Source organism: Gopherus flavomarginatus, chromosome 7 (genome assembly GCF_025201925.1).
Source record: "Gopherus flavomarginatus isolate rGopFla2 chromosome 7, rGopFla2.mat.asm, whole genome shotgun sequence".
Classification (NCBI taxonomy): domain Eukaryota; kingdom Metazoa; phylum Chordata; order Testudines; family Testudinidae; genus Gopherus; species Gopherus flavomarginatus.
The window spans coordinates 20,391,618-20,417,382 of NC_066623.1; the positions used below are offsets into that span (position 1 = coordinate 20,391,618).

Consider the following 25,765-nt stretch of genomic DNA (forward strand, 5'->3'; position numbering starts at 1 on the left):
GCACTTACTCAGAATAGTCCTTTCTCAAGAAGCTGACCAAATGCTTCACTGATGCTAATAGAATTAAACACATTGAGATACAAGTGCATAGCCACTATTCATAACTTCAAATACAAAAATGATACCCACATACACACAATATAATCATAACCAGCAAATTACAACCTTTCCATAGACACCTTACTTGACCTCCTTTGTACAAGATTTGGTGCAAGTATAGGACCTTGGTTGCAACAATTATTTATATGGTCACAGTTTATATCAATAACATCACAGTTGGCTTTACAGGGACAGTGATACAAGCCAGGTGAAGGTTTGGGAAAGCACAATTCAGACAAGCAGCTCACATTACTGTGCCTCGCGGATATGCAGCACCCCTTGCCGTGCTCTTCTTATTGTCCTGGTGTCTGGCTGCTTAAAAATGGCTGCCATGCAATCTGCCTCAACTGCCCCCACTGCAGAAAAATTTCCCTCTTTATTTCACAGATATTATGGAGCACACAACAGGAGCTATAATGATGGGGATGTTCTCTTCACTAAGATCCAACTTTGTTAGTAAATTTCTCCAGCGCCCTTTTAAATGACCAAAGGCACATTCAGCCACCATTCTGCACCGTTCCTTACTGCTGTCCAGAGGGCCAGTGTATGTCTTCATGAGCCATGGGAGCAAGGCTGAGTCCCTCAGGATAACTATAGACAGCTCAATGTCGTCAGTGTTCATTTTGTCGTCTGGAAAGGAAGTCCCGGATTGCAGCTTTTTGAACAGACCCGAGTTCCTAAAGATATGCGCATCATGAACCTTTCCCGATCATCCTACGTTGATGTTGGTGAAACACCCCTGTGATCCACCAGCACTTGCAATACCACTGAAAAGCATGGCTTTCGGTTTATGTACTCTTTGGCAAGGTGGTCTGGTGCCAAGAGAGGGATATGCATATGCATGCCATCTATCGCCCCACCAGAATTAGGTAACCTCATTGTGGCAAAACCATCCACTATGTCCTGCACATTTCCCAGACTCAGTACCCTTTGTAACAGAAGTCGATTAATAGCCCTGCACACTTGGAGCACAGCAGCTCCCAGAGTTGATTTACCTATTCCAAATTGATTCCCCACTGACTGGTAACTGTCTGGCATTGTAAGCTACTTGCTTCTCCACTGTCAGAGCAGCTCTCATTTCTGTGCTGCTGACCTGCAGGGCAGTGGAAAACTCTGCACAAAGTTCCTGGAAGGTGGCCTTCCGCATTCAAAAGTTCTGCAGCCACTGTTCGTCATCCCATACCTGCAAAACGATGCAGTCCCACCAGTCAGTGCTTGTTTCATGTGACCAGAAACGGTGCTCAAAAGAGTGCAGCTGCTCTGTGACTGCCAGCAGCAACTGTGAATTGTTTTTTAAAATGGCTTGCAGCAGGTCTGCTTGCAGGACATCGCTATGTTCTGCACGGCGGACCCTACTTCAGCTCTGGAAATACTGCAGAGGAACGAGGGAGGTGTCTGAGATGCTCACAGCAAGAGTGCACACAATTGAGAGGCTCCATGCTTCTGGGGTTATGGCGTATGTGCAGCAGTTTTAAGGCGTAAAAACTATTGCGTTGTTTGCCATTGATATGAGGGAGGGCACACAGTGCATCATGGGATGCCGATGCAATGTTCCTATTTGCCCCTGCGACAATGCTTTGGTCCCATTAGGCATTGCACAAACTTCTCCAAACACAAGGCAGCAAGTTGCATTTTGGGACAGCTTCATACGATGCACTACTTTGTGCAACAATGCAGGCACTGCTAGCGAGGACACACTTCATCGAGACAATGAGCATGGTATGGCCACGCACAATCGACTTAATTCATTCAGCAGCTCGATGTCAACTTAATTTTGTAGTGTAGACAAGCTCTGGGTCTTAGCTTTAACCACGGAGCCATAGTCTGGTGTCACGACCTTCCAGGGAGACCCTCACTTTAGGAGGTATGAGTGGATTTCCTCAAGTGCATTTGGACAGCTGTGGGGAAACGGATCACTGCTGCAGCAGTTGGGGAAATTCCTCACTGTGCACCCTCACCGCTCCTTCCTCCCAGCCCAGGGTAGCAGAAGCAGGCCGGCGAACGGTGCCTGTGCCTCCTCCCCCAGCCACATGGCAGCAGCAGGCAGGGGCTCTTCCCAGCAGCTCGCGCGCCTCTCGCAGTGCTAGAGAGAAAAGCTGCACGTGGCCCGCGCTGTCTGATGAAACATCTGACGTGTATTACCGCAGCTGGGGAAGAGGGGGTATAGCCCCCTGCCCTCTCTTCCCGGATCACCTGCTGGAGCCCCCCCCCCAGCCACCCAGACAAGAAGCAGCCAGGCTGAGAGACTTGTTGCAGCGGCTGCGGGTTGCGCAAAGAGGGATGTTTGAAAGGGTGCTCCGCTCTCGCGCTCCTTGCGCACCCCAGGCTCGGAGGGCGTTGAGGGTGCGTGAGGAGTGCAGGATCGAGCCCTGGTTGAGAGCTCAATGCATAAGAAGCCGAGTTCATGCAACTCTAATGAGTGTACCCCAGGGATTAATTTGGCCGAATAAATATCTGCAAAGATGCAAAATAAAATACCAACGGGGGGGCAGCGCCTAAGAAAACGTATGTCGCCGCTACTTAGTGCACGATGTGAATGTTTTCAATCAGCTCTCACAACTGAAGTGTCCATTCAGTCCCACAGTAAGAAAAGACACCGGCGATCCAAGTGACTTCACGGTACGAGCGAGAGGGGGCGGAGGGCGGTGTTCCACCCCATTGCAGACAAGCCATTCAAAGTGATGGTTCAAGAAAGTCAGCCAAGAAACACAAAGTGAGAAAGGCAAAGATAAGTGTGGTGGTGGGTAGATTTGGAAAGGTGGCAACGTGTGTTTGAAGTAGATTAAAGTTGCATTCCAAGCCCAGCAGCTGTGCGGGCTGGTGATCAGCTCCTTTCACTGACTAGAGGATCTCTGGGGCTCCCTTCTCCTTTTTACAAAGCAACACATGGGAAGATTACAAACATCCAGATTTGTTTGCACGCCACCGCCCAGCACCCATCCCCGGGCACCACTCGCAGGATAGGAATCCTCCCGAGCTGTGGTCGCTGCCCGTCTCACCCAGCGGTCAAGCTAAGGTCTGTAGCCCACAGCGACTGGATCTACACCCGCGCAGGGAGTCAAGCTTAAAGGAACAAGCGGGGGAGGGGAGAGTTTTGTCATTTGGCAAAGATGATGTACCCCATTCCAGCCTCTCCCGTGGAAACCCCCCTCCCCCTCTTCCTGGCTGGCTCCCCCCAACATTCTAATAATCATTACAAAGTGTAAATTCTCCTCCAGATGCCTGCTCAAGCAACGTGCTTTAAATGTTCAAAGCCTTTATGAATACAAAAGGAAAGAACAGAAGGAGGGGTGTACTGGACCTCAGAATCCCCTCTTTTCTCAGCCTCCCGGTGCTGCTTCTGAAGCTGCAATGGCTGAGATTTTCCTTCCGAGACGCAAGATTTTAACTGGGTTGCAGTCTGTTCCTGTGTTTAAATGCTCCTGGTTGCTCATGATCATTATTGTGCAGTTTGCAACCTGCTGATGCAAGTTTCCTCACATTTTGTTCTACGGCGTGTAGTAGTATAGAACGAGCACCGCCCACTATGCGTGGTGTCACAGGGGGACAGGGCTCCTATTGGTCGGGTTGGTGGACAACACCTGCTCGACTCCTTCATTCAAGTGACACCAGAGCTTCCAGGGATATTTGAGGCACCATCCTTTCCCTTTCTGGCCACTTTGAGCACTTGCACGAGCCCTGATCACATGCTATCCAGCGAGCAGATTACAAGAAGAGCAGTAGCCTCCATTTATACACGCTTTGAAAAGAAACAGAGGTGGGAAACCCACCAAGGTCTCCAGTGTGGGGTTGCAACCAGGACCATGTGTGCAGAGCTGTTAAGTAAATTAGTTACCCTGGCGTTGGTATTTGCAAGCTTTGATCCAGTTTTGGGCACAGAAGCCACCAATCCGCCGGAAGGTCCCCAAGAGAGAGCCCCTCAACAGAAAGGGCGGCTGTCTTTGCAAAATACAGGTATGTGATCTAAAAAGGGGGGAATGCTTGAAGAGACTGGTCTAATTAAACTCAAATGCAAATAAACTGCATGTTAAATATTGCTCAGTAAGGAAGTAGTTATAGCGAAATGGTGTCTTTCTGTTGTATTTACAGAGTATTGGATAACTAGACGTGCAATAATGCCATATTTTTTGTGTGACTGTCAAACATAAATCATGAGGAAATAAATGTTTACTCCTAATTACCTTTAAAGCCCCAGCTAGCCAAGCACGTGCTGTCCTTTCAATCGCAGAGACAAGTAGCTCGCTGCATTTAATCTCTGCTAAACAATGATGAAATCCGTATAGAGATCAGTTTAACGGCAACTGGAAAGTTATTCCACGTGATCATAAATGGTGAAGACGCGATTTTTGTTTAAGATTAGAGTTACTTGTGGCACCGAACCAGAAAAGTGCCATGGCGGTCCTTGCACACTGCAAATCAGTCCACTTCAATCCTTTTAATTTTAAATAATCCAACCAGTCTGGAGGCAAACAAGAAACTCCACCAGGTCAGACGCAGGCGATTTCTAATCCAGGAGATGCTGTTTGAACAGAGGTTTAGATTTCGTCTGAAAGAGAAGGTTTCTCTATGCTACATACAGTTAAAACATGGGGGTGGGGTGGGGTGGGGGGAAACGTGACTGAAAATTACTAGAGCTGCTGCCTGCTTCTCTTGCGCACAGAACCAAGTAATGATGCAATTGGCCATGGGGTTTCTCTTCTCATCCCTCCTCGTGTATTATCTGCCTAGTAGAAAGAACCGAGGCGTGAACATTACTGGATCTTTTCCCAGGCAGGGAAAGAGCGCGAGGGAGCTGCACACTTTTCTCTTTCTCTCTTACTTTTTTTTTAACTGTCTCAATGCTGCAAGCCTTGTTTAAACACACACACGAGCCGGAATGCACGAATGCCCATTAGGGACTGCCACATGTGAATCACAGCACTGTGCAATTCTCAGCAAACTAGGAGCCAGAACATGTGATCCGAGAACCGTCTGCATCCAAATGCCAACAGAAGCACTACAGCTGGGCTTGCAGACCCAAAAAAACCAAGATGCAGTTATACAACGCTTGACAAAGAGACCCCTTTTCGGTTTGTGTGCCTCTGTATGTGCAGCTTTCCACGTGGGAATAACACAATGCCAGGTTACACTGATCAACTGATTTCCAACTCCCCTGGGTTTTGTAACTGCAAAGCCCCATGTGGCTTTTCCTGCCCTCCCCCGTCTTTTCGCTCTCCCCTGCGCATCCGATAGTCTTTCTTTTTACCTGAACACAAACTCCTAAGACATCGTCTGGGTCGTTACTACACGGGATTTGCACATATTAATTTTCTTGTTGAGATATATTAAGAGACATTCCATTATCTCCTAACTCACCACTTTACATCAACATTTTGTTCTCTTTGCCCTAAGTGAATTAAAATTAAAAGGAAAGTTGCTGGAAGGGATTTCAGATGGCAGCATGTCAAGGAGGAAGGCTGCAGATGTTTTAAAAGCATGCTGCGGTTTAGAGAGGGATTAGGGCTAGATCCCAAAAGTGAGCTTTAATTAAAGGTGCCACTAGTAAATGAGTACAGCAAATTCTTAGCATCCTCAGTTCTGCTCTAAAAGCTGCCCCTATTTGACTTTATCCTTAAGCTTCTCAGCAACCACTTTCCTTTTGGCAGCATTTTTTTTTTAAGGAAGGGCAAGGAGCTGCCTTGTTCAGATTTTGATTTGAAGGTGTCTGTCCAATGTTTGAAATAAAACATTATTTGCTTCAATATTGTACAAAAGTTTAGAAGGGAAAAAATAACAGATTCAGTGTGCATATGGCTGAAAGGTCTATTTGACTGTTGCATTCAAATAATCTGAATTTTTGGATAGTAAGGCGGGTGATGGGGAGTGGGCTCATGCAACAAGCGGTTCTGTCCCCCATTGAAAATTAGTGGGAGTTTTGCCATTGACTGCAAAGGCAGCAGGATTTGGGTCCCCAGTGGTCAGCAAATAGTGGTGTGTTAATCACCAGACACTGGTTCAGACAAAACAAATGTTAGCCTGATCCTGCAGTTCTCACTCAGGCAAAATTCCCATTCAGGTTAATGAGGGACTTTGCAAGAGTAGGAATTATAAATCAGGCCCATCATATGCTCGGAAAGAATGAAACAACATTAGATATTTTCAAGTGACTATGGCTATGATGTAAGTGGAGTGAATTTGGCATATACTTTTTGGATCTCATATTCATAACAAAATGCATAAAAATGTTGGCGTAATTTCTGCAAAAAGTGGACATGTGGTGGTTACAGGAACTGTTGTCTCATGTGCTTTTCCTTTTGAACTGATGATCTTAGCAAAATAACTCTTCTCTCTCCCCTCACCCCCGTTTATGAATATTTGTACAAATTAACCATAATCAATGGTCATTTTAGCTGAAATCCAGCACTGCCTGGTTAATGCTGGCGATGTGGGATGTGGAGTGTTTGAATGTTTTGAAAACAACTCTTGTGAGATCCGAGGCTTACATGAGATCTGCATGACTTTCCTACACAACGCTGGAAAATTTGATGCCCAGGTAACCAAAAAAAAGAGGAGGTGGGGTGAAATGCCCAGAAGTATATGTTTAGAAGGTGCTATATTTAATTTAATGATTTTTTTTAAATACATCTTTAAAATAAGGCTTTAATTAAGGACCAAATCTTCTCTTCCACATGCCCAACTCCCATTTCCTTAATTAAGAATTGGATGCATACAACCCCATTGACTTGAATGGTATTGCATCAAGCCCCAAGAACAGAATAACATAAGCATCGTGTTTAAGTTGTCTTATGCAACAGACATTCTGTTTCCTACCGAGCTGTACCTCCACCTAAGAATTTTTTTCTAGTGGACCTGTGATAACAAAAATGGAATGGTGATGATGCCATGAATGGATCCTGCAGTCCTCACTCAGACAAAACTCCTGCTGCATTGATTAAGGACTATAGGATTGATCCCATTGACACGAATTGAAATATTGAAATATTGTAAGTTCTTAGAGGCACAGAGAGTATTGTGTATGTATCATTTTACTACTTAAGTGACATATATATATGATGCTGAAAATATCTCTATATCAACACTTTAGCATTCCCTATGCAAATCTGATCAAATTAATTCGAGTGAGTTGATGGATACACTTTTCCAAACCATCTAAGTGACTTAGGAGCCTAAGTCCCATTTTCAAAAGTTACTTAGGCATGTTTGAAAATTTTATCCAATGTGACCTTGTTAAATTGTTTTCAAGAACTACACACAACTAGCACAGGCATCTCCAAAAGCTGCTGTATTCAAATAGTCCTTTGGCTCGAACACTGACAATAAAATACATTCTTTAGGCAGCATGCGGTATTAAGTTTGTCTCCTTCATTTTCTCCCCAGACCATTTAGGCATCACTGAAGCATCCTGTTATTATGTCTCGTAAACCTACTCTCCCATTTCAGTGTGGAGAGAAGAGAACATTACAACGGGCCAGCGGCATTTGGCTTGACGCGTGCAGTTTACAGCATAACTTTACTGAAGTCACCCAGCTGTAGCCTAATGGCACTTTATACAGCATAGTAGAAAGCAGAGCTGTCTTGCAGATCCAGCTGTTCTATTTAGTTGGGTCCTGGGACCAGACCTAGCAGAAAAACAAATTCCCCTGTGCTGGAGATTTTAGGCTGAGATTTGCAAAGATACATAAAGGATCTGGATGTCCAGTAAAATTGATGGGAACTGTGTGTCCAGATCCTCTGGGCATCTTTGAAAATCTCAGCCTTAGTTTCCAGGCAGCTGCCAGAGAATGATAATTGGAGATTATTTTATTTTATACATTATATATTATCAACAAGCAAAAAGTTTATGGAAGTAAAGCCATGGGAAAACCAAACACATATGAAATTATTGCATAAAAGCCAGCAAATAATTGCTCCATTGGACTGTTCACATCTTCAAAGAGAACAGGGGCTATATTACATCCAGATTGTTTCTACTGCAATGCAAAGACACGGATCCGTGGGAACAAATTGTCCTCTAAAATATACATGTGTAATTCCCATTGACTTTAATTTCTTCTCTTCAGTTTCTTTTACTGGCCTTATCACTATAGTATCTGAGCAAGTTCCAGAATCCTATCTGACATGACTAGTGTTTGTCACATGTGATCCTCTCTTTTCCTTACCCCACTTTTTTTTCTCCAGTGGCAAAAATGTGAGACTGGGTTTTTTAAAACATTATTTCTTCTGTGTGTACACTAGTTAGTTAAAGTCTACTGTGCTATATGTGTTTGTTACTGAATGCAAGGTCAAAGAAGTGCACCTGGCACTTGGAATGGAAGGTAGTGATGTTTGACACAGTACTTTGATCAGTGGGGAACATGTGTGTCTCACTCTCAGATCTGTGTGAATCTGGTATAACAATTGATCTCAGAGTTACAGGGGTGTAAATCTGGAATCAGTGAGAGCAAAAATCGCCCCATTGATCACCCATCAGCTAGGATAACCTGAGGCTAATAAAAACTGGGGCAACACAGGATCGCTACCACCCAGCTGTCACTCAACAAGGAGACGAAAGCTGAGCATAGCTGCCAAGAGAATTGTGACATACATATATAGTAGGACTAGCTATAATATCTAATGGTGGACAGAAGAAAGGATAGGGATGGGCATGCCTTGACTATTCCTCTGTCAAGCAATATGAGGAGAGCATGGAAGATGGTTTGGACATCGCCTAAATAGCCTTTATTGTCTTCAATTTGCTTGTGAAGGCTTCAGGTTAAAATGTCTTCCCTCCAGCAGACACAAACATCAAGATGTTATTGTGGGTGTCTTATGAGAGTGGGCTGGTGGCATTGATTTGGAGAGTCTTTTATTGTGAGGATAGGAGAGGGAAACAGGAAACACCGAAGCCAGTGGTTTCCTTAAGGGGACAGGGAGTGCTTCTATAAGAGCTATGTGAACTTTGCAAACTGATAAGGAAAGGCAGTTTTAGTGTGACTGACGGTGAATATCCCCTTTGTGGTCCTGGAGACTCAAAACACATTCGGTCACTCTCATCAGTGATGTAAGCCCAATGTAGTCCATGGTGACAGACCAGGAATGAATTTACTTCATTAAGTTGGGCTCTCTGTTGTTTAGAAATGAAGCCACTTCTTTCTCTCCTAGACCAGCAAGGACAGGGGCTGTGGTAGAGGCAGGGCACTCAGTGATGGGAGGAGGCAATGAAAGCATTACAACCATGGAGAAAACCAGACACAACCAGCCTAGGAACAGCATCCAGCCCTTCTAGAATGGCAGGACAGGACAACCTGACGTGGCCTTTAGGAGCAAAGAAATAAAACGGGGGGAGACATTAACAAATAGCCTTAGCAGTCTAATAACCCTTGACTCTGTCATGTGCAGGAGTGGCTAGTTGAGCATAAATCACCCGATGTGCTTAACGGACACAAATATAGAACTACTCCGTTTCTTATTTTCTCAGGGAAAATCGTTCATTAAAGATGCTCTGAAGTGTAAGGCTCACGCCCTGAGACACAAATTCAGCTGCATCAGTCGCAAGTGCCCTGCCATTAAAGACATGGTGTTCCAGTTACAGCGGGAGTGCTACCTGAAACACGACCTCTGCTCTGCCGCCAAAGAGAATGTCCAAGTCATTGTGGATATGATTCACTTCAAAGACCTGCTGCAGCACGAGTAAGTATGAGTGTGCAAGGAGCCTGGTATTGTAGTAAGGGCGAGGGAAGAATTTCACCTAAAAAGACATGTCATCTACTGGGTTGTATAGTCATTCCCCCAGGAGACAGGAAATCCTGAGTTCCGTCCCATCTAATTGTGTCCTTGAGCAAGTCACTTAACTATTCTGCCTCAGTTTCCCATCTGTCAAATGGGATAGCTCTTTTCGTAGAGGTGCTGCAAAGACTAGTTGACATTTTACAAAAGTGATGAGTAGTATGTTACACAGACATGACCTTGGGAGGGGAACAAATGTGTTGAAGTTGGATCAAATTGTTTTTTTTAAGCTATGGCATTGTTATTTGTTTTCGGAAGTACCCACAATGTGCCAGGCACTTCCCAAACAAAAAAGAAGGCTCAGTCCCTGCCCCAAAGATCTTCTATTCTAAAAGAGAAAACAAACTGACCGAAGAAAGAGGGAAAACATAAGTGAAGTGGTATTTACACTAGGTAATAACAGTTTGATGCCACGGTTCTATTTTGTAAAGAAATAGATTATCCCCAGGTATCTGCAGCTGTTACTGAAATAACAGATGTCAGACTCTCCCCTCATCCAAACAACATAATCTTGCATGAAGATTAATTGCAGTCCATTTCTGATTTGCTTTATGAAATTCCCAAGTATTCATATTCCTAAAGCATCTTGTTGTTGCTGTTAGTCACAGAAACTGCCTAGACCGTCATGAAGAAAAGCCCCATACTCCTGTTCTCATCAACCCCATATGCTTGCCAAGGAAATGTCTAAGGACACAACTGCATACAAAATGGAACATTAGAGTCTAGATTTTCAGTAGTTCCCCTCTTTTGGGAGTACAGTTTACACCTGCAGTGAATGGCCAGTATTAGTCTTATTAATAACACATCTAAACTACCCAAATTGCAGGAACAAATCAGGCACAAACTACTGTGGTTTGTGCCCACCCTTCATTTGCTGGTGCAAAAATGAGAGAATACTTTTCTGCAGGTGGAAATTGCACCCAGAAACAGGGATGCTTAGCCACAGGCTGTCAGAAAAATTATCACTGGACATCTTCATACCATACCCCAATGATTTCTCATTCTCTGTTGAATAACCAAACCCTCCAAACCCATAGACAATGACAGATGATAACACCCAGCTGTTCTATAGCACTTTTCATCAGAAGATCCCCAAGTGCTTTACCAAGGAGGGCAGTATCACTATCCCCATTTTACAGGTGGGGAAACTGAGGCACAGAGCAATGAAATGACCAGTTCAACTTTCAAAGTAAGTGTTAGTGTTGCATTCTTAGGCACCAAGGCCTTTGAAAATCCCAGCCTAATTCCCCTAGGTTCTGTTAAAATCCCACACTTAAACTCCAGGTTACGCTTAAGGAGAGTGGAGCTGTGACACAAATTTACTCCATTGTTAATTACAGTTTCACAAAGTGAACAGGGCGCACTGAGAGCAACTTTCCTTCCATGAGCATGGACCTTCCTGAAGCTAGGATCAACAGCATGGCTGGTGTCCTTGCGGTTGTTTTTTGCATTGCCATTTCTGGTCTCTGTCCTCGTGGTAGAGGATGAGTGTGTTGTGGAGGCACCAGCATGCCAGGCTTCTTCTGGGATAGTGAGGGCAAGCAGTGCATCACATTGCACACCAGCACCAGCATTTCAGGAGCTTCATTAACAGGCTGTAAATTGGTGGATACTTGTCTACAAATAAAACTTTTTAGCTCCATAGATGAAAGATGCAATAAGAACAGAGTGCTTTGCCAAGGTGAGTCAACGTTCCCCACTTTACAGAGTGGGTAAGACCAGAATTCTCAAAAGTGGCCTCAGTTTTTGGGTCCTCAGCTCGGTACACCTCCTGCCTGGTCAGCTAAGCTCTTTTAGAGCTGTGAGTGCTCAGTGCCTCTGAAAATCAGGCCCTGCCTATCCCAAGTTGGGCTCTCAAAATAGTGGCTCCCAAAATCAGGACAAGTTTTGAGAATTTTGGACCTAGTGACTTGCCCAGAGGCAATCAGCAAGTGGGTGGCAAAGCTGGGAATAAACCCAGGTCTATTGACTCCGTGTTTTGCTCAGGTCACTAGGACACAGCTATCCTGTAGGCAGGATAGCAAGTAGGATGAGGAGAGTGTGAAGTCAAGGAACGGAGAAGAGGCACTCCTCAGAGCTCTGGCAGACTATAAACACCTGTAAGGGCACAACTGACAAAGGCTTCTAATTGTACCAGGAAAACCACACCACCATTTTTCAGGTGATTTTGTAGAGCCAAAGTCCAATTTTTTTAAAGGATGTCAGTAAAATTCTCAGTGGCTCAGTTGACAGGCATATTAAAGACCGTGTCCTGTTCATTCACAGTTCCTGTTTCAAATAAAAGACAAAACTTTAGACCAGGAAACATTATTGATGCTCATTCTCACCACCTCCTCCTGTACTATTCCAAAATGAGCAGTCTCTTGTTATATTATTTTTACCAGTGTCTCTTCACGTGTAAGCTAAACAGCACCTTGTGGGCCGTAAGGGCACCTCTTGGGGAGCAGGTTGGGGGAATGGAGGTTTGGATCTATTTTTTTTATTATAATGGTGAAAATGGTCAGAACAGTTGCACTTCCAGGATCTGTTACGCTTCAAATAACTAAAAAAGTCCCAACACCACTACCCCAGTCAGGAATCCAAAGATGGATTCTTTATTCCTTAAACTCCTTCCTTCAAAGATGTTGCATCACCAGACATTAGTGATTCCATACAAACTTCAGTTTAACAACAGAGTAAAATCTTGGTACTTTCATCCACTCTACTATCCTCGTTTGCTAGCTCTCCTTATCCCTCCCTGTCTATTTTGCCTGTTTCAAGAGGATAGCTTCAGGTACAGGGCTCATCCGGCACCCAGCACTATGCACAACTGGTCTCCACCGAAGATGACATCTGCAACACTCTGTGTCAGATTCAACCCTGGTGTAAGTGGGCTGGGCACATCACTGAAATCAGTGGAGCTGCCACTGCTTACACTATGGCTGAATTGGGACCCTTGAGAATGCTAAAGTTGCAATTCAGTTGGTTCCTTTGACTAGAGACTTTTAACTGTATCATCCTTCTGGGCTCTCCCAGCCTGTCTGCTAAGAATCTGCTCTATTGGTGATACTGCCTTACCAGATGTGCTCCTGCAAGTGTTCTACTTGCCATCTCTGACACTTCGCTAAGTAAGCTGGGTGTTATCCATTCACTGGCCCTGTTGTGTCATGTGAATGCAGCACCACAGGATGTGACTCAAATTAAAAATAGTCAGTCAGTAGTTTTCCCAGTTGGTGGATGATTGCCAAGTGTGATCAGAATTCTGCTGGTGCTCTCAGGCTAGCCCAAAGGCTTTGAGTCACTTGCCATAGAGTGGCAATCCTCTTGCTATCCGCCTCAGTTGGGTGGGGGTGAAGATAGTTTCAATCCTCAGTAACCCCGTTGGCAAAGAAATGGAACCAAATAAGTCTGGAGAAGAGAACTCAATATGGTAACAAACTATGCTTTCAAGGTGGATTTCAAGTCTCCTAGCTACATAGAATTAAATCAGTGGCCTATTGATCCTGCTTCCAGCAGAGGCAGAAACTTGAAGCTTCAGATGAAGGCAAATGGAAGTGATAAAACCCAGAGAAACCCCTAGCCTGTTGCGCAATGCTGTTCACCTGGGTGGGGAAATTCCTCCCTGACCTAGGCAGGTGATCAGTTTATGCCCTGAGGTGTGAGATTTGGTTACTGTTATGTACAATAATATGAGTATCTACCACTGTTACAATTAAATAGCGTGACTTTGCAAGTCAGTTTTCTGTAATTAGCTAGATATTTTAGGAACTCGATAGGCCACATGGGAAGGGAATTCGCTAATTTTAAGGTCCCATATTTCAGCTGACGACTAAGAGGGAGGTGGGGGGAAGGAGACAGAAGGGTGGCCATGCTGAAACATGCACAGTCACAGAGCATTAGGTCAGTGGCAGATGTGCTGACAAGGCTTTGGAGAAAACACTATCTAGGTATTTATACTGTGCTGACCACTATAGTATCTAATGATATTAAAAACATCTCCTTAGCTCAGGGCAAGTTTGCATATTTCCTTTTTATGTGAATGGTGTGTCCAGTAGGCTTCACTATTCTTTTTCCTTGTAGGATATTTTCTTGCCACTGCCAATCCTTGCCCCTTCCCTCCCAGAAAACATAAGCAGGGTGATGCTTTGATAAATCGCCACTAGGTCAGTTAGGAGCTGCCCTTTTTCAGCCCCCCGCATCCCAGCTATTCTAGAGAGCCGAAGATTCTGCTTTCAGTCCCAGCTTTTTCTCTCCTGTAGTCCCAAGGAGTAAAGGCTGAGTCCCGTATGGGCTCCCATATGACAGTAATTTGTAGAAGTGAATAAAGTTTGTAGAGGCCACGTGTAGGACTGATTTAATATCTGTTAGAGAAGCATCAGGAAGCAATATCCTACCCTGACAAGGTTTGGATTCAGTCGTGTAATAGGTGTTTTCTGGCTCTAACTGCTCTGAAATCACAATTTCACAATTCGCCTAAGGCTATGCCTACACTCCAAATTACTTAGGTATAACTTAGGTCGTGGACAGCACTATGTTGGTGGGAGAGTTTTTCCTGCCGATGTAGCTACAGCTTCTCCCAGAGGCAGGCGTTATTAAGCCGATGGGAGAGCTCTCTCCTGTCAACATAGAGCATCTTCAGCAGAAGAGCTACAGCAGTGCAGCTGCATCGGAGCTGCTGTAGTGTAGACACAGCCCAAGTAAATGCAGGACTGGAGGCAGTCCATCTCTGGGACAATTGGTGACAATTCTGCCTCTGCTACGTATATGTTTTTTATTTTCAACTTAAAAATAAATCTTGGTGCTTGTGGCAGCCAAAAGCATCACCCCTCAAATCTATGCAACTCTCCAGCCCATATCGACTCAGGTGCGGGGGGGGACAGAAGAGAGAACGGGCATTGGGTACAAAGTTCATCTTGACTCCTCAAATGGGTGAGCTGTTCCCAAGCATGCAATTGACTGATCAGACATCATATAATCATCCACTTTTTTGTGCTAAAATACATAAGCAGTATTGATTCCACACAAGCAGCAGCCCAGGTCTCCTGATTCCTATTCCTACCCCCTTGTTTTGTCCACTAGACAATTCAACATTCTGCATCTGTTGCCCATCGTAACCCAACTAGCCATGTCTCTGTTGAAGCCATGCCTAATGTAGCTTCCAGGTGTAGGGGGACGGGACATTATTGTTCACTTGGTGGAGATGCTGCCAAAGGACTCAAGTCTCAATTGTAGTAACATATAGGATATAAAATGTGGCTGCCAGATGAGGGAACTCCTGTACTGTATTTATGTCTTCTATAGCATCTGGCCACTAGCTGACAAGTACAGTCAGCCCCAAGCAGATGCTCTGGAGTAAGCAAGAGGAGAATAAGGAACAGTGATCTCACACCCACTTGCTGATGTGTAACCTTCTTGCAACACGATTCTCTTTTAACTTCCCCTTCTGCTGTTTGATTTACTTCCAGGCCATATGTCGACCTGGTGAACATCCTGCTCACATGCGGGGATGAAGTGAAAAAGGCTATCACCAGGAGCATCCAGACCCAGTGTGAACAGAATTGGGGAAGCCTATGCTCCATCCTGAGCTTCTGCACCTCAGTCGTGCACAGCGACTCCACACTGGGTCCTGAGAGGAAGCCAGGTGAAGCCACCAAAGCCTCTACCAGCCGTGGGGACATACTAGTCCACCCTGAGTCTGACCACAGGGAGAGCTCACGAGCTGCCAAGGGAGAGAGAGGTGGCAGGGCTCACTTGAACACCCAGCCCCGGGTTAAAGCTGGAGCTCACAGCCCCAAAGGGGCACACGGGATCATTGAGCGGGCAGAAGAACTGTCCGACTTCTCTGACATCCGAAGGTGAAAGGAGGCACCAACTCAACCCTCCCCCTCCACCAAAACTTCCTCCATTGAGTCCATCTTATTAGCTATGGACATTCCAAAACCTTTACCATTCAGAGGGGTGATGTCAAGCACAGGGCATTGTGGCATATGTGGACATCAATGATAGTGTATAGATTAGTAGAGGGAGAGCAGTGGTTCTGGGTTATTGATTGTCTCCAGAGAATTGGACACTCATATAACCAATGGGTGAGACAAAAATTTTACTACCACCACCCCTTTTAAAAACAACAGAACAAGTGGATATTGTTTTCAATTTGCCTTTCTTCTGGTTGGGGAAAAGGGTGCAGGGAGGGCTCAGCCAGCTTTTATTTTGGCCATTCTCAGCTCACAGCTCCACTATCCTTAGGGGGCAGTCTCCAAGCAAATGGCAGAATTCCAAACGGATTTTCTCTGCCCATGGCTGTGACTGTAAGAGTTCAAAGTGGGCTGCTGTGACACGCTAATGAAATAAATATCCAGTTTATTGCACGGGGAGATTGATGTTTTGAGCTATGTCATTTTCTCGTAAGTCCTGAGCCATTGTTCCTGTCTGGGTGACACTACGACTTAAAAATGCCCCCTTGTATGTATTTTAACCACTGCTTAACTTTACTTTATTTATCCAGTTACTCCAAGATGTCAGTGGCCTAAGTAGCCAGCTTTGTGACCTGCTTAGTATCAAAATGAGCACATTTTCCACAGACCTCCAAAGTCCCCAGGCATGTCCTCTTTCAGAACCTGTGGCTGTGCTCACAGAGGAGCATTTGCTTCAGCAGCCTCCCCACTTGTGAGCATCCCAAAATGTGGGGCTTAGGCACAAAGTTGATGTGTCCTTAAGCTTTGAGGGCTTAGGGAGTATTGTGGAGGCCTGTTGAAGATCTATCCCTTCTATTGTCTTTGGAAGCAGCATTATGGAGTTTGCAGGGTTGTAGAGACTGAGTGTTCTAAATCTGGCCACAGGCCATGGTTTATCAAAGTGCCAAAAATGACTATGGGATAGTGAGAGACAGTTAACTTTTTTTTTTTTTTTAAAATTAGCACACTGGGTAGTGACCTCCAAACCCTACAGAGTGAGAGTGAAATGCAGAGTGATAAGATGGGTTTGGAGAGCTTAATCTTCTTGAGTGATTTAAAGTTAGGGTGAGATGCTATGGTGCATCCTTTCTTATCCTCATATGCAAATGTGACCTTCAAGTTGCATTGCTGCAACCACCTATGCTAGGATGTTATTCTGAAAATATTGGTTATCGTATCCAAAGGCAGAGAGGGGTGGGAACTTTAGTAACATCTGTTGGGGAAGGATGAGCTTTCTTGCAAGACAGTATCACACCAAGGGTCTGAGCACTGGCCTTTTGCTTCAGGAGGCCTGGAGTCAAATCACCAGTGGCGGGAAGGCAGTTTGGTACAGACTGAACTAACACAGGGAACTGACCTATATCTTTGTCACTTGGTGGGAGTGGAGGTGATTAGCACCACACGGGATCTAGCTATAACTCCCACTGAGTCAAATTCTGCTTCTGGATATGTGTATGTGGCTTCCAGTATCTTCAGTGGGAGATTTGTGCATATATCCCTTAGCAGAATCTTGGGCGTTACTCTTAATAGAAGACATGTGGGTAAATCTCATTGGTTGGGAGGGAGCAAAGAACAACCATTAACCTGAAGAGTTACACTGTTATGCAGCCATCAACCTCTTGATCAAAAAAGATCCCGATCCTACTCCCATTGAAGTCTCTGACAAAACTCTCATCTGACCTCGGGGAATCTAGGATCAGGCCAAGAGCCCTTGAGGAGTGGGCAAGTTCCTTCTAGTATGTGGACAAGATGACTGATTCAGTCATGGCAATGGTGGCCCGTGGCTCATACACACAGAAGGTGCAACTCAGAGGGACTGTAGTTCCCTAGCTACTGTCAGTGCACATACACCGCTTCCAATGGTTTGCTTTGAAGGACACCCTCCCTGCCCCAAAACAAAGTGTCTTGCTGCTGGTGATGCAATAGGAAAGTCTCTGGTCTCCCTCACTGTGAACTCCTCATGAGCATCCCACTGCCCCATGATGACGCATAGGCATAGTAAAGGACGAGCTCAAACAGAAAAGAGAACCAAACCCTGACAGCAAAAAGGATTTGCTACCAAGTTAATATTCTTGCCTAACTCCATTAAGGTCTCTCTCTCTCTCTCTCATTAAAGGTCTGATTCATCTATGAGAACCAAACGTATAGCGATATATATACACTCTTGAATGTCTTAGTCAACATATCACCTCAGCATGCATACAATTTACTTTTATTCATTCATTCTGCATGAGGAAAAGTATATATTCCTCCATCTCGTTAATTCAATGAAAATTTCTTTATTGTTTCAAGGGGGCAGGGATTTTGTATATGGCATAACATTTTTTTCCTCTGTGTGTGAAGATTTTCTGTGTTCATCTACTGATTCCACATATGCTATTATTGTAAATATTTAACATTTCTATTTATTATAGTGTCTCCATTTAAAAACCAAACACTGCTGGCTATGGTAATTTAAACGTATGTCATGACCTGTGTTGTATATATTCATGCCACTAGTATGTTTTTGTTGTTGTTTAAAGCAACTGTAAATGTAATTTTATACAGTTCCATAATGTTATTGACAGCACAAATCATTTATTTATTGTTAAACCTTCTTTCATGTCTAACAAGTAGGGTATGTTTACCTGAGAGTATGTTATCAAGACATCTACATAGCCTTAATTCTTTGTGAAATCAATTTTAAAAAAATCTACTGTCCCCTTAGAGACCCTATGATACGTTGATCAACAATCCTCCTGAACCTGCTCTTTACGAAGGAGGTTTAACTTCAAAAACAAGGTCTAGATATTTCTCTTAAGCTTTGCATCTGAAAAAAAAACCACCCATAAGAGAAACTGGGAAAAGTAAAATGCTTACTGGAAAATACAGAAATAACCAATCACCCCACAAAAACACTGTCCTGTTTTTAAAAATGAAGTTCTGAAACATAATTAAAAAACTGTCCTTAAATTCCAGTTCTCTGGGAGAAAAACATACTAGTTCTATCTCATATAGAATTTACAGCCAAATAAGCTTGTAAACATTGCATATGGATTTAGACAAAGCTCTGTATCTTTTCACACTGCTATTATTTTTCCTGAAACACTAATAAATGTTTTGAATAAGTCTTGCTGAGATTACAATTATTATTTTTTAAGTGCGGTTCTGATTCATCTATGAGAACCAAACGTATAGCGTTTAGCTATGTTGGTAAGAGGTAATAAACTACGTTGAAGCTGGGCTTTTAAACAACATAGATACATTCAATGGGCTAGACCCTGAGGTATGCCTGAGCTGCACTTGGCTTACCTGAGAAAGGAAGAGGGCTAGTCCCTTCCCCCAATCCTGAGGGCTAATTTGACCTGGAGCAAGTTAGAACAGCCTCAGGGATGTTCTAGTTTGCACCAGCTGGAAGGGTGCCCTAGAGTCATTTGCTCCAACCACCTCCCTCCTACTCCCTGAACACATCCTTATGTCAGGGGAGCAGGAGCAGGAGCAAGTGAAGTAGACCTGACTGCAACAGCTGTGTGCAATCTGGGGATTCCCTATGCAAGCTATGGACTCTATGGCTGGTTCTTTAAACCAGCTTTCTGGCCACTTTTACACTGTCACAGTGGGGCCAGGAGCTGGATCTTTGTTTACTCTTTTGCAGTAGAGAAAGCCAAACAGCAGATCTTGACTCCATCATTGTATTATTTAAAGGGCCTGATTCTGGAGTCCTTAAACTAAGCTCCCATTGATTTCAGTGGGAGTTGTGCCTGAGCAAGGATTCAGGGTTGTGTTATTTAGGTACATGTAATACCACTGTATAGATAAAAGAGTCCTGCTCAGTCTTAGTTCTGTTTTTAAACTGTTTGTCTTGATAGGTGAGAAGCAGATATGGAGATACATTGGTGCTCACAGATTCACCTTTCATCTCTGGAGCCTTGGGGTCAAATATTAGCTGCAATCAAATGGGCACATGAGGCTTGTTGAGTTTTATCCTAGTCCTCAGTAACTCAGATCACAAAGCCATTTCCACAATTTGACATCACTGGCACTTCTTGCTCAACAGACTTAACTGATGGATGAAGCTCAATGGACCTGCAGGATTTAGTTTTATGTTGCCAGAGTCGTATAGAGGAACCCAAGACTGGTGCTGCAGTCAGGATTGAGGTGCATCGGCAGAGCTGGGTAGCAGGGTGTAGGGAAGCTGCCTGCATTGTCTCCAGTCCATTCTGCTTAGTTCTTCATTTTCATGACTGCTAAATTAACTCATGTATCTTACATATGGGACACATTGCTTAAAGATGTGACAGTTGCTGAGGATTTGTATTCAGAGGCAATCCCAATGTGAGTTGCTCTGTTAGTCATTTCAGCAACAGTCTGAACGTGCAGCTGTAAATAAAATCTTAGAAATCTGCTGGTCCCTGAGCAAAGCAGAGCACCTAAATCCCAGGATTTAAAGCAAGCAAGCAAACCCCAGTTTGAATGGTCTCTATAGCTGAGATATGGGAAAAGCCAGGCTGGTGACTTGAACTGGAGACCAGGCCCGGAAACGATTTTTTTCCCTTCTTCAACTGGGATTATTTATGCGGCAGGGGGTGGGGAAGGGGGAGAATTACGAAAGAGCAAACCCAGGCCCTAAGGCAGGAATTGTTTATGGCTGTTTGCATTAAAAGCACATTTTTAATGCTCCTTCTGCGAGGTTTAAAAATAACTAATCCAATTTAAGCCTTTGGATAGGATGGACTTCACAAGCTTAAATGTGATTTGCAGGAATCCATGACCTGTAATATTTCTTTGTTTAAGGTGCATTGCCACCTAGCAACAGCTTGTGCATAATCCTGCCACCGATTATCTTTAACCACTGTGCAAAGGGAAAGTGCATCTTGCCAGCAGTGCAGTGACAGCGTTTAGCAGGAAATGGCCCCATGCCAAGCTACAGTTTGTACCAGGAGGCTTACAGATAAGATATAAAACGAGATTCTGGCCACTCATGATCATTAAAGATCTCACTGCATTCATTGCAAGCTGGCCAAAATCCAGCTCAGGTAATTACGTTCTGCCAACTACCATTCTCCCTAAAATTTTAGTTAGTAAAGTTATTTTCCATGTCCTGAAGCATAGTGCTATGGAATCGCATTCCACTCCCGGCATGGCTAAATGTCAGTGATGAGTGATATGATCCTGGCATTTCCTGAGGGGGTCCAGTCTTATAAAACCCAGCAAAGCCTGCGTAACGAGGGGTTGTGCTGACATAAAATGTATAAACACAAAGAGAGAAAGGGATCCAGATCTAAAATGAACTTCAGAGCAACCTCACCATGTAACTGGCCTATGGACACCTACTACTATGAATGAGGGAGAGGGAGCAGTAGATTTAGCCACCTTCTTCCCTCCTACATTTGTTGTAGCCCTTATAGATTTGCTCTGTATGCACTTCACTAGCTACATCACAACACACCCACTTCCACTCCCTTGTATTGAAGACAGTCTGTGATAGTTTGGTATGGACCATTCCTGCGTGAGCTCCTTGCAGCCTGACTTTCTAATGAGGCAGGATTGCAGCCACTGTAGCATCATGTGTGTCAGTCAAAACAAATAATTTATTCCAGGAATTTCATATTATTTTTCCAGTTAATAAACTGCCTAGGCTGATCATAAACTCACTTACATATTAATTTGTGAAAGTCTTCAGCAAATAATTCTGCAAGTAACCTGTAGTTTGCAATCAAATATACAACCAGAATTTATGCCACTCTAAATAGACATTACACAAGTCACATGATATTGTTCCTTTTTCCTGATTGGAGGACTTATGGAACCAAACAACACAGTGCAAATGATGAGTTCTATATTTGGCAAATTTTCAATCCACTCTGTGGTGGTCAGCACATATTATAATTTTTACTATTTTTATTTATATTACACTACCACCTAGAGGTCCAAATAAGAGCAGTGTCCCATTGTGCTAGGTGCTGTACAAACACATAGCAAGAAACAGACCTTCCTCCAATGAATTTACAGTCTAAATAGACAAGACAGGTAAATAGGAAACCGAGCTGAAGTGACTTGTACAAGGTGCCACAGCAGATCAGTGGCAGAGCCAGTCATAAAACCTGGCTTTTCTGACTCCTAGCCCAGTACCCTGTCCATTTCCAGGGACCATGCTGCCCAACCAACATTTGCGTTGGTGAATATTGGAACTAAAAAAAAGTCATGGTTTGGGAGTTTTCATGCTAGAAAAGCTCAAGTGCTCAAATATTTGCAGTAAGCGAATATAGTTGAACTGAAATTTATTCTGAGTTCAAACACATAGCCAATTTTCCCAGCAAATTGTTCCATTGTAGTTTCCATTAGAATCGTCTCATCTTCTGAGGGACTGGACTCAGCTTGTGCCCTCTCTTTTCATACTGCAGTTAGAAGGGAAAAACACTTATTGTAGCTTAGGAGCAGCCCTTCCAGGAAAAAATGAGAGTCCAGCTGGGTCTATCAAAGTATTTACAACAAGGGTGGGCAAACATTTTGGCCCACGGGCCACATCTGTGAATAGAAATTGTATAGTGTGCCATAAATACTCACAAAATTGGAGTTGGGTTGTGGGAAGGGGTGAGGGCTCTGGTTGGGGGTGCGGGATCTGGGGTGGGGCCAGAAATGAGGAGTTCAGGGTGCAGGAGGGGGCTCCGGGCTGAGGCAGGCCATGGGGTACTGGGGGGGGGTGAGGGCTCCAGCTGGAGGTGTGGGCTCTGGGTGGGGCTGGGGATAAGGAATTTGGGTTGTAGGAGAGTGCTCCAGGCTAGAACCAAGGGGTTCGGAAGGTGGGATGGGGATCAGGGCTGGAGCAGTGGGTTGGGGTGCAGGAAGGGGTGCAGGCTCCAGCTGGATATGGGCTCTGGGGTGTGGCTGGAGATAAGGGGTTTGGGGTGCAGTAGGATGCTCCAGGCTGGGACCGAGGGGTTTGGAGGGCGGGAGAGGGATCAGGGCTGGGGCAGTGGGTTGGGGTGTGGAGGGAGGCTCAGGGGTTGGGGTGTGGAGGGAGGCTCTGGGCAATGCTTAGCTCAAGCCACTCCTCGAAGCAGCGGTATGTCCCTTCTCCAGCTCCTACATGGAGGTGTGGCCAGGCAGCTCTGCACGCTGCCCCATCCACAGACACCATCTCTGCAGCTCCTATTGGCTGGGAACTGTGGCCAATGGGAGCTGCAGAAGCGGCGCTTGGGATGGAGGCAGCGTGCACAGCGGAGCCCCCTGGCTGCCCCTAAGAGTAGGAGTCGAAGGGAGGCCATGCCTCTGCTTCCAGGAGCCGCGTGGAGCAGCTCCCCACTTTGCTTCCTGGCCGGAGCGCCGGAGCATGGCAAGCCCCACACCCTGCTCCTCAGCAGGAGCTCAAGGACTGGATTAAAATGGCTGGCGGGCCCGCAGGCCATAGTTTGCCCAGCCCTGATTTCCAAGGTATTTAGATGGTATGTGCACTTGGCTGTTGCAGACATGATTCAATGGCCACACAATAAAAGACAGTTGTTGTCAACCTGCCTCTGCCCCAGTGGTGACAGTAGTCATTGTAGTTACAAACACATGGAGCAATGTTAAGCCAAAGGTTACAGAGGGTTTGCTAATTTCTGAATATTCCTGGTAAGTATCTGGACAAAATGGTAAGAGAAATGCTCATTGCCTTTTTACTTCTGCTGTTCTGCAACTGGAACCATGGTATGAATGGAATTAGAACAAACCTATTGTGAAGCCTGTGCTGCTATATAGGGGTAAGATATTGGGAAACCAGTGGGATTCTCGCAGTATGTAATAAGGTTGGAAGTAATTGTGGAACATTTCTGTTGAGTTGTGTCTGATTTGTTGATCTCAACGGTCTTTTTAGGTTGAGAAGGAGTTAAAAACTGCTGGAAAACCATCCGCCAGTATTCATTAAAAGCAGTCTCATGCCAGGTGCTACCAGAAATGAAAATTCCATTGAATTTCCACTTCAAATTCCAACGTCCATCATGGCTTCCATCGTGCTTGCCAGTTAGAAATGGAATGGCTGGCGGGGACAAAGGTCTTTCAGATCTTCAGCTTTCAAGCAATCCCAGGGGACATAGGACCATGCAGAACTACTTGCAGAGCTAGTTATGGAATAATCTTATGCTGCTGTTATCCATGCTCACCTGACCAATGGACAAGCTTCAATTACAGAGCAGCTTTGGTAGCACTAATGCCATCTTTTCCCAGCATTAAATTAATTTAAAAACAAAGATTTTGTTTGCATTGGTGGGGGCGGGGGGGGAGAAGAAGCATCTGTACCTATGTTTCACAGCAAAACAACATTATGGTCTTTAGGTCTTTAGGGCAGGTCTCTTTGTTGTTCTGTACTTGTATAGCAAGGAACTGAATGGGTTCCTGATCCCTTGGTGCTACCACAATACAAATAATAATGATTATTATTAACCTTGAATACTGCATGCTGTTCTGGTTGCCCCATCTCAAAAAAGATATATTAGAATTGGAAAAAGTATAGAGAAGGTCAACAAAAATGATTAGTGGTATGGAACAGCTTCCATATGAGGAGAGATTAAAAAGACTAGGACTGTTCAGCTTAGAAAAGAGATGACTTGAGGGGATATATTAAAGGTCTATAAAATCATGAATAGTGTGGAGAAAGTGAATAAGGAAGTGTTATTTACCCCTTCACGTAACACAAGAACCAGAGGCAATCCAATGAAATTAATAGGCAGGAGGTTTAAAGCAAACACAAGGAAGTATTTCTTCACACAACACACAGTCAACCTGTGGAACTCATTACCAGAGGATGCTGTGAAGGCCAAAAGAATAACTGGATTCAAAAAAGAATTATATAAATTGCTATTAGCCAAGATGATCAGAGATCATCATCAGGGATCACCCATGCTCTGGGTGTCCTTAAACCTCCAACTGCCAGAAACTGCGAGCAGATGATGGGATGGATCACTTGATAACTGCCCTGTTCCGTTCATTCTCTCAGAAGCATCTGGCACCGGTCACTGTCAGAAGACAGGATACTGAGCAGGATGGACCATTGGTCTGACCCAATATGGCCATTCTTATGCTAACAGTTAACAATATACTTACATCTATTTTTTTCTGTACATTTTCCCTAGTGAAAGATGTCCATGCCAGCGTAAAATGGCATTTCCAAATCAAAACCTCATGATTTCTTGATCAAGAATGTAAACTCTGTCTCGGGCATTTAAAGACAAAAGAAATTATGGGGAAGATAGAATTCCTATCTCCTAGGAAGCTGCCGGCTGTTGCCTTGAATTATAACCTTTTCTTGCTTGTAAAAATGTGGTTTGGAGTTTATTTAGGAATTCTTTAAAAACAGAGGGAGCCTTATGAAAGTGTGCTCTGAAGGCCTCAGTGCAGAGAGGGCCATGGCTCTGACAGAGAATAACTTAGAAAAAAATAAAACTTGGTGTTCTTCCAGAGCTGAAAATATAGTGCCATAGGGCACTGCTGCTGTGGGAAGTCTAAGGAGCTCTGCTGCGATGCAGCAATTGGTATCTGTGATAAGACAGGCTGCAAAGATCAGGGCTGTAACATAGTTCCGTAGTATGGGTAAAACAAGGTCTAGCTTGGTCTGCGCAGCAAAGATCAAACAGTGTTATAGCAAACTCCCCTTGTGGTGTACACAGGCCCAGTGCAACGCTAGCTGAGGTCAATGGAAAGAATAAGGAGTATCATGCTAAGGAAAGCACTGGAACCAAGATTATTAGATTCCCCATCTCTCAACTAATCTTCATTTTGTATCTAAGAACATTTAAAGTGCTCCGCCCTGTCCCATGCTCATGCTGAAGCACATTTGTCACTCAGCCTCTCCCTTGTGATTCCTGCTCAGATTTCAAGGGCTCTGTCTCCCCGGGATATAAATGCAGCAGCGAAGTGCAGGGAGTGAGACTTTAGATGAAGCTGCCAGGCAGTGGGAGGCTGGGAAAGGCCTGGAGGAACTCACATTCAGGAGTCCTGTTACATTGGTAGTC

General features: G+C 44.5%; 1 protein-coding gene across 1 annotated transcript; it reads left to right on the forward strand.

Annotated features, from left to right (window-relative positions):
• The first annotated feature begins 3,733 nt into the window (after positions 1–3,733).
• Positions 3,734–18,876, forward strand: STC2 (stanniocalcin 2). The gene is made up of 4 exons (XM_050962790.1): positions 3,734–4,053; positions 6,489–6,631; positions 9,557–9,768; positions 15,309–18,876. Exons 1-4 carry the CDS (start codon positions 3,786–3,788, stop codon positions 15,700–15,702), a joined length of 1,017 nt encoding a protein of 338 aa, XP_050818747.1. The 5' UTR covers positions 3,734–3,785; the 3' UTR covers positions 15,703–18,876.
• Positions 18,877–25,765: the final 6,889 nt, after the last annotated feature.